The sequence below is a fragment of the Lactuca virosa genome, chromosome 5 (genome assembly GCF_052849685.1).
Source record: "Lactuca virosa cultivar CGN04683 chromosome 5, Lactuca_virosa_CGN04683_v6, whole genome shotgun sequence".
Lineage (NCBI taxonomy): Eukaryota > Viridiplantae > Streptophyta > Magnoliopsida > Asterales > Asteraceae > Lactuca > Lactuca virosa.
The window spans coordinates 154741143-154751071 of record NC_136430.1 but is presented as its reverse complement, the minus strand read 5'-3'; the positions used below and the strand labels follow the sequence as shown (position 1 = coordinate 154751071).

General features: G+C 38.8%; 1 protein-coding gene across 1 annotated transcript; it reads left to right on the top strand.

Annotated features, from left to right (window-relative positions):
- The first annotated feature begins 8190 nt into the window (after positions 1 to 8190).
- LOC145111891 (putative mitochondrial protein AtMg00820) lies at positions 8191 to 8763 on the top strand. Its single transcript, XM_079048132.1, has one exon. The coding sequence runs from the start codon at positions 8191 to 8193 to the stop codon at positions 8761 to 8763; it is 573 nt and encodes a 190-aa protein (XP_078904258.1).
- The last annotated feature ends 1166 nt before the right edge of the window (positions 8764 to 9929 follow it).

Genomic DNA, 9929 nt, shown 5'->3' with positions numbered 1-9929 from the left:
ACCCCGCGTACTCATCAGGTGGGCTTCGGATTTTGGGCTTCTCGGTTTTGGTCCATATTTGGACATTAGGACATTAGGGCCTTGTTGGGCCATCAGATCTCTATTTTTGGGTTGATGTCAGTATGTTGTATTCTTTTGGTTGAAGGCCCACGAAGGGGGTTAGGCCTAATTTGAAAGATTGGGCCATATTTGGGCCTTGGGTGTCCATTTTTTGAATTGGGCCTCTTGAGTAGTTGGTTTGGGCCTTGGCCTTGGGCCAATTTATTTAAAGGGTAAAATGGTATTTTTACCCTATTTTAGACTCTTAGTGTGAGTCAGGATCGAATTATTAATTGGATTTATTTTATGATGATAGCACATGGATTTTCGAACCAGCAGCCAGAGATTAATTTGTGAGATTCGGCAGACTGAGGAGAGTCTTCCTCACTGTATTTAGCAGGTCGAAGGCATCAAGGCCGACCCATGGTTTATTATGTTAGGGTGCTAGATGTATACGTGACTCTTACATGTGTATGTGTTGGTATGCTTAGTAGGTGGGGCCCAATGGGTATCATGTATGCTATTACTTGTTATAGTTGTATGTTTGTATGTTGGGCGGGGCCCGTTGTGCGATTTAGGTCGAGGCCCGTTATACTCAGTGGGCGGGGCCCGTTATGCGAGTTAGAGCAGGGCCCGTTTCACTCATCGAGCTGGGCCCATTACATATTTGATATGTGTGGTATGTGGTATTTGGGGGGGGGGGGACTCACTAAGCTTCGTGCTTACGATTTTCAATTTATGTTTCAGGTACTTCTGGTGCAAAGGGGAAGAGCTCGGGGTGATTACAGTGCACACATGATACAGTTCCACATTTTCTTGTAACTTTGATATTTTATGATGTATTGATACATTTGCTCCACTTGGGATTTATGATGATGTTTTGGGATACTATTTTTATTAAATTAAAAATGAAATTTTTTGGTCTTACATTTGGTACGTTACATGTTGGTATCAGATCCCTAGTTTGAGGGATTCAGACATACTCTCAGGTATGTCTGAACTCAAACTGAGGATTTGGTAAAAAAAATTCACAAAGGAAATGTTTTTCTAAGAAAAGGGTTTTCTAAGATAAGAAAGGGTGTGGTGCATGCAATCGACCGATATCAAGTATGTTTTCCCAAACTACCCATACATGTTATTTGATATGATTTGATATTTGAATCTGTGAATCGCATGCTAGTTGTCACACCCCCAGCCAAGGCGCAACATGTCGGGAGTGCGACTAAGTTCATGGATCACAGATAAACTGAATATATAGCACAAGTACAACGATAAACAAAACAACATTTGTATTCCATCATTAAGTTTGAATACAGGGTTCTTACAGATTATAATAGTATAGTTGTTGCCTTAAATAGGTAAGCAGATAACAAAAAATAGATAGCTAGGTCGTCTGTAATCCATGACCAATATTATGTCTGAACGCTTGTCTAATGATCTCCTGAGAATACATGTAAGTTTGAGGGTCAACACAAAGGTTGGTGAGTGTCACATGTTTCTAAAATAATAATACTTTTAATATGATCTAAAAAGTATTGCCTTGTTGTAAGTAAAACTGTGTTTGGAAATGCTTGATAAAAATAGAAATCTAAACCGTGGTTTCTAGATAATGAAATCTAGTTAAAGTTTATAGTGACAAAATTGTACGGATAACGGATAAACAAACATACAGATAAAGTTATCTGCCAAGGTTGTACTTAACAGCCGCATATATGGATAAGCGGATGAATAACAAGTATATTTGATAAGCGTAAACGTAAAAGTATACGATACTTGTTTAAACAGTTGATAAAACTTAGGGTAGTGTACACAAGCACATATAAGAGCCTAAGATACAAGTTCTATAACTTGTATAAATATATAAACTTATATATATTGTGTATGTATAAGTTATATTGAAACTACCAAGTTCATAACCGTCTATACAGTCATACACATTTGTAGTCGGAATGTGTATGTTATTTTTATTAGTTGTATTATTTTAACACCATAACACATGTAAATATTAATGTTTTAAAACAATTTTATTTACTTAACATATAAGTGTTTAAACAATTATTCCTCAAACTAGTAATGTGTTTATACAAAACAATGATATTTCGTGTATATTTTGTATGATAAATATTATTTAGTACACGTACTACCATATACAGACGAGGGCCAAACATGAAACACCGGAGGGCAGGACCATTTTCGCATTTAAGCTGTTTTGAAATCCAACAACCCTCTGCAGCCCTTCAAACCACATTCCCCGTACGGTGAGTAGTAGAGTAATAAATAATATTTTTTTTGTGTGATTTATATTGCATAAAATGATGATGTTAATTTTATAAACAAAGCATTTAGGATATATATAATATTACAAGTAGTACATGTATTCCTCCCGAAAATATGTAAAAGTGAGGCCGTAACACTCACCTTAACGTGGGGTTGTCGAGTATTAAAGAAAAAAGTGACCCTCTTAAACTTAACGATCCATAGTCCTTTTTGCTACCGTATCTCTTTTGGCTACCACAATCAGTTTTGCCACCGCAACATATGTTTGTCTACCGCAGTTGAAGATCTTGTTTTTATTCGGAGTTGAACCGCAACCTCTCTACCGCAGTGAAGAATTATTGGTTACATCAACTGACTTGGTGTGTTTGCATCACATAGTCCAGTGAACCTTGCAAGGTCACTTAGAGTCAGTAGTCTATTATAGTTTATTCAAGATGTAACTTTATGGAACTCTATAAATAGCGTCTCCATCTTCATGTATTACACACCCTTTTACAACCACTTCTTATCATATATCTTAAACGATCTGTATGAACTTTCACTCTGAAATACTAAGATCATTTTCTCATATCTCTATCTTACTTATTATCTTCGAAGATCCTCTTCACTTTAAACTAATCAATCATACTAACTTGTGTTTGAATGAAAACCTCGTTATGAATGAGTTTGGTGTATACTTGATATAACTTGTTATCATTTACATTTCCTTTACTTTTCAGCACTTTATAATTCCACAACTAACCATCTAACAAATATAACTTATTATTGTTGAGCTTTTATGATCCTTTGAGATTAACTTATTCCACAACTATTATCTTGTACTAACGTTTGTTCAAGTGTTTCTCAAAAGTTTTTCTCTCAACAATTGGAATCAGATCCATAGTGGTTGCTTTTTAAACAAAACTCTGATTTTGAAAAGCCTTCTATACCATTAAAGCTCATTTAAAAAAACAAAAAAATCAAAAACAAAGGAAATATGGCACAAGATTTATCATTGAACGTTTCCAACAATGTTGTAGGCTCGAACAGAGCACTAATACTTGTTGCAAATGAATACCACAATTGGTCACAAAGAATGGAAAGGTATCTTAAGAGGCTCGAAAAAGATGTGTGGTGATTAGTGGAAAAAGGACCACATGTCCCTGTTCTTACTCCTGTTCAAGCAGATGGTGCTCAAGAACGACTGGGTGGAGGTCGCTGCAATGAATCGACCAACCAAAGATGATCTTGACAAAATGGAAAATGATGCTATAGCCTTCTATGAAATCTCTTGCGGTGTAGCTCCAGAAAACTTTGATATCATCATCAACTACAAATCTGCTAAGGAGATTTGGGACGTGCTAAAAAATCTCTATCAAGGTTCTGAACAAGCTCAGGATAAGAAACTCACCACTGCTCTCAATGAGTTTAACAATTTCAAAGCTCTTCCTGGTGAAAGTGTTGATGACTTGTTCATACGGTTCAACCTCATCATCACGAAGCTATCAAATGTTGGTACAGTTCGAAGCAATCATGAAACAAATCTATGGTTTCTTCTTAATGGCTTGGGAAGATATTGGTCCACTACAAAGATAATTGTGCAAGGAGATAGAAAGATTCATACTTTGTCTTTATTCAAATTGTACGGAGAACTTCAGGCACAAGAATCAACGGTGTTGAAAGACAGTGTTGATCTCGGTGGCCCATTTGCCATAATAGCTCAAACCCCACAAGTCAAAACCACTCAGTACTCATATTCTACCGAACCATCTTATCCACTTTCGTATGACAACCCACCGCAGTCATATGAAGCAGATGCTGAAATGGATGACGAAGAATAATTCCAAAATGTCATTGCCCTGGTTAGTCAACAATTCAGTCGCCTACCACCAACCTCATTTCGCTAAAATCAGCAGTTTACCAAACCACCATTCAACCGCAGCTTCAATCCACAGTCTAATCACTCACGATATCCTCGAAACCCTCATCATCCACCGCAACCACAGAATGCACATCATTCCAAAGAGACACCGCAATCCAATAAACCATCTGACTTCGGTACCTCAACTAAAGAGAAAAATGACGTCATCATCTGTCACAAATGTCATAAAGAGAATCACTTTGCCAAAGATTGCAAAGCAAATGTGGTTAAGGACAAGGCACTCTATCTTAGAATGACCCAAGAAATGGAAGAGAAAGAAAAGGCAAGAGAATATGTTGCTCATGTGAAAAGAGATCATCAAGTGTGGTCATTCGGAGATGAGGATGAAGACTTTGATAACATCAAAGGAAAATGGAAGATATGCATGGTTGTAGATGCTGAAGAGGACGGATTGATGAAGCTGGAAAGAAACTACTTGCTACATAGCCAAAGATGGCACCCTCAGCATCGTCGAATAGGTAAAAATCATGATCCATTCTAATAATTTCAGCATGCATGATTGTGAACCATACTTAGAAAGACTTAATGACACATGTGTTGCCATCCTTTTAGACTACAACAAAGCACTAGACGAAAAGCATATAGCGTCCAAGAGCTATATCAAGTGAGAGGAAGACTTGAGGACAAGAGACTTAAGGTTGCTATGCTAGAAAAGGATTTGTTGTTAGAAAAAGATGCTAGGATGTTGAAAGAAACTCAGTTAGATATTGCTTTAAATCAAAGGGATTTAGCCCAGAAAGAAATTGTACGTTTGAATAAATTAATAGAAAAGCTTTTTAATGAATCTGAAGCAATTGAAAACTTAGTTAACAATGGAACTGTGGAAAACACCTATAATTTGGGATGGTCTAATAGATACTCAACCAATGAGGACTCAACTCCCCGATTCAATGTTGATCGACCATATGTCCTACCAGATCGTGAGTTTCATTATCCAGTTAATGATAAAACGTGTCCTGAAGACATAAGATGCCACTTTGGTCGACTTAATGAACTAAGTAACAATTGTGTGATCGAGGAAATTCTTCATGAATCCTCTGGTTATGCAAGTGATCAAATACCCATCATTGGCACAATTTGTCCAGATTCTCAGTCTTCTTTGGATGTAGATGAAGAAATTATTGTGGAAGGACCAGAAGCAGTTGTAAATTGTTCATCTTTGCCATCCATAAAATGTCCCAATAGTGAACCATCTTTGACATAATCTGCGGTTGTCCAGTTATCCGCACCGCAGACTGCAGTCAAAAGCATGGTGACCATTCGACCCATCCTTCACGAATTACCAATTGAAAAATTTAAATATGGTCAATGTTCACAAAGTCCTGAACTCCCTTGTTCAGATGACTCAAGTCCTCGCTTTTCAAAACAGTCAAAGGTTTTCAAGAAACCACAGTTGAACATTTCTGACTGCGGTTCTCCAAAAACTCAAGAAAAATTGGATTTCAAAGAGGAACTCACGTCCCGAGGCAAAAATCGGGATACTAAATGCAAAAACAATTTCAAACATGTCAAGATTTCAAATCAAAAGGATTTAGAAAAACCCACTACTGCTAAAAATCTTTCAAAAATCACGGCAGTCAAAGGATCAGACAAAAGGGAATGTACAGTAACAAAAATGTTTTCAAACACTCCTGCAAAATCCCAAAAGAAAGTCACATCTTTTCGAAAGTATTATTTTCAAAAATATTCCTTAAATGATCCAAAGTGGAAAGGTATTTTACCAACTCCTGGACCTTCAAAATCACCTCAGTCAGTTGTCAGGTCAAAACCTAGGAGTAATTCACGTGCAAAAACTTTTTCAAATTCCAAAGGCACTACAGCCAAAAATCACTCACGAACCGGACACAAGACTCAAACTACACCCTCCAGGCCGTTGACCAAGTACGATGTCTGGATAAACGAGAAAAATCCTTCTTTTGGATTTTATCCACGAAAAAGGTTTTGTCCAATCCAACCTCGTAATATCCAAAAAGTTAGCAAAACCTAGGACTAGGCCTAAAATCTGACACGAATATTGTTCCTAATTCTCATGTGCATACATTTAATAAGCAAGTTTCTCATGTGACTTCGGGCTCCAAACTTGTTTGGGTGCCCAAACTAACCGTTTAATTTTTCAGGCATTGTGCAAGGAGGAACAAAAAGAGGAGTGGTTAATTGATAGTGCCTGCTCCTTGCACATGACCGGAAGGTTAGAATACCTTCGCGACTTCAGGCCTATTTGTAACGGTGGGCACGTCACGTTCAGGAACAATGCAAATGGAATCATCAGGGGTTACGGTGTTTTGACCACGGGAAATTTCTCAATTCAAAAGGTTGCTTACGTAGAAGGTCTCAAGCACAACTTGATCAGTGTGGGCCAACTATGTAAAGCAGGTTATCGGGTCGAATTTGATAATGAATATTGCTAAATAATGACGACTGATAGAAGCACATGCTTGATCAAATCCAAATCCAAAGGAGCAATGTACCCTTTGGATGTCTCACTGATCATTGGCAAACCGCAGTTGTGTTTTCTATCCAAAGCAGTATCCGAAGTTAGCTAGTTATGGCACCACAAGCTAGCTCATCTGAACTTCCGGTATATCAACAACCTGGTCACTAAAGAATTTATCTGTGGTCTCGCAATTCTGAAATACAACAATGATACACTTTGCCCAGCTTGTGAGTCTGGAAAGCAAACAAAGGGAAGTCATCCACTAGTTATTGATTCCTCAATTGTTGAACCATTAGAGCTACTTCATATTGATCTCCGTGGTCCATCTACCATAGCCAGTCTTCATCACAAAAAGTACATTCTGGTTATAGTTGATGACTTCACACGTTTCACTTGGGCCTTCTTCCTAAGACTCAAATCAGACACACCATAGGTCATGATCAACTTTATAAAAGAAATCGATCTCCAAATCAAGTTACTAGTCCGAAGAATAAGAAGTTACAATGGAACCGAATTTACTAATAATCTCTTGAATAGTTTCTTGGTTTCAAAGGGCATCGGTCACAACTTTTCATCTCCCTACACACCGCAGCAAAATGGAGTAGTAGAGCAAAGAAAACATACATTGGTCGAAGCAGCTAGATCAATGTTAAACTTTGCCAACTTTGCTCTATACTTTTGGGCGGAAGCAGTGGCAACTGCATGCTTTGTTCAAAACCAAAGCATCATTTGCATGCGTCATAACAAAACTCCATATGAGGGTCATAACAACTGCAAACCCAATGTCAGATTCTTCCACTAATTTGGATGCAGATGTTTTGTTATCAACAACAAGCATCACCTTAACAAATTTGCACCGAAATCAGATGAAGGCATTTTTCTTGGCTACTCAACCAATAAAGTGGCCTACAGGGTTCTCATTAGACGCACAAGACTGATAGTTGAAAGCTTCGATGTCAAATTTGATGACTATTATGTCCGCAACACTGCTCCGTCAAGTGAAACAAAAGCTATCCTGGAAAGTGATATCCCAGTCTCTTCGGGTCCCCTAAATATAGTTGAAATCAACTATGATGATCTCTTTGACCACGCAAAGACAACTCATCTCTCTAAAATCCTGGTGTCTCCGGTAGCGCCACAACAACATGCTGAAGTATTTGGTCCAACTCTATTTGAAGACTTGTCACTCAATACTTCCACCTCGCCGGTTGAGGGAGAAAGTTCTACTTCGGTTCCAGTGACAACCATCGAGGTTCCAGTACTAGAAGATGCAACTCCGGTGTCTATCCGTAGAGTCAATAATCAATAAAATATTTCCTCATACTATGAGGATGAAGAGGTTGAGAACATCGACACAAGAACAGATCCACGGGTTATCACTCACTCACCAATCAAGGGGGAACCATCTTCGGTTCAGGGGGAACTCCCATCCTCAGCTCAGGGGGAACTTCCTCCAAATGCTGCTCAAAATCCTACAATCCAAGATACTTTTGCGGGCTGCTCTCAAGTCGAGGGGGGAATGCCTTCTCCAACCGAAGAATCTTCTAAAGTTGAAGATGTTCCCTCCAACGCAGCCACTGATCACCAACAACCGCTTCTTCACATCTGGACGAAGGATCACCCACTGGGTCAAATCATTGGAAACCCATCCGCAGGTATACAAACTCGATTCTCTAGTGATTTAACGAACCACTGCAACTATGCAGCTTTCATGTCCTTAATCGAGCCTCGAACCATTAAAGAAGCTCTCATGGAACCCAACTGGATCACCGCAATGCAAGAGGAGTTAGCTGATTTTAAAAGGAACCAAGTATGGAAACTATTATCGAAGCCAAAAGGTCACACAGTCGTTGGTACTAGATGGGTATACAAAAACAAGCTTGATGAGTTTGGTACGGTAGTAAGAAACAAAGCAAGGCTAGTAGCTAAGGGGTACAACCAACTTGAAGGTGTTGACTATGATGAAACCTATGCCCCCGTAGCCAGAATGGAAGCAATACGCATCTTCTTAGCGTATGCGGCACACAAGAATATTAAAGTACATCAAATGGATGTAAAAAGTGCCTTTCTGAATGGTGAACTGAAAGAATAAGTTTACTTGCAACAACCTCCAGGCTTCGAAAGTCAAGAATTTCAAAATCATTGCTACAAGCTATAAAAAGCGGTATACTGTCTTAAACAAGCTCCAAGGGCATGGTATGAGACTCTTTCTGAGTTTCTTGTCACGTCTGGATAGGAAAGAGGTGTGATTGATCCCACGTTGTTTAGAAGGGCAAATGGTAATCCCTTGATGCTCGTCCAAATATATGTGGATGATATCATTTTTGGATCCACAGATCAGGGTATGGTGAATGACTTTGCAAAGCTCATGACAAGTAAATTCTAAATGAGCATGAATCGAGATTAACTTCTTTCTAGAACTTCAAGTGAAACAAGTCCCTTAAGGGATATTCATTCATCAAGAGAAATATACCTCTGAGCTGCTGAAGAAATTCTCAATGGACAATTGTTCCACAACAAAGGTCTCGATGGCCTTCGGATACAAGATTTCAGCTGATCCTACCGGAGAATCATTTGATCACAAAAGTTATCTTGGAATGATTGTGTCGTTGATGTACCTCACCTCAAGTAGACCGAATATTGTCTTTGTAACAGGCTTATGTGCTAGGTACCAAGCGGATCCTAAAGTATCTCACTTGACCACAATTAAGAAAATTTTTAGTTACTTAAAGGGAAGTAAAGCATTAGGCCTCTGGTACCCCACAGACAATGACTTCAGCCTTCAAGCCTTCATGGATGTGGATCATGCTGGATGTAGATTAGATCGAAAAAGTACTTCAAATGGATGCCAATTTCTAGGAGGAAGACTAGTCAGCTGGTCCTCAAGGAAGCAGAATTGTGCCTCGTTGTCTACCGCAGAAGCTGAGTATGTGGCTGCAGCCAGTTGTTGTTCCCAAGTTCTATGGATGAAAACTCAACTCATAGATTACGGATACAGAATGCTGCGGATACCAATTTACTATGATTCAGAGAGTGCTATAGCGATTTCTCATAATCCTATCCACCATTCGAAGACGGAGCGCATTGAAATTCGGTACCACTTCATCATGGATCACATCCTCAAAGGTAACATCGAACTAATTTTTATTCCCACTCACGAGGAAATAGCAGATGTTTTTACCAAGGCACTTGATGCTACAAAACTAAACAGCTTTCTAGAAACGCTAGGAATGATGAATCCAGACCCGCAATTCTTTT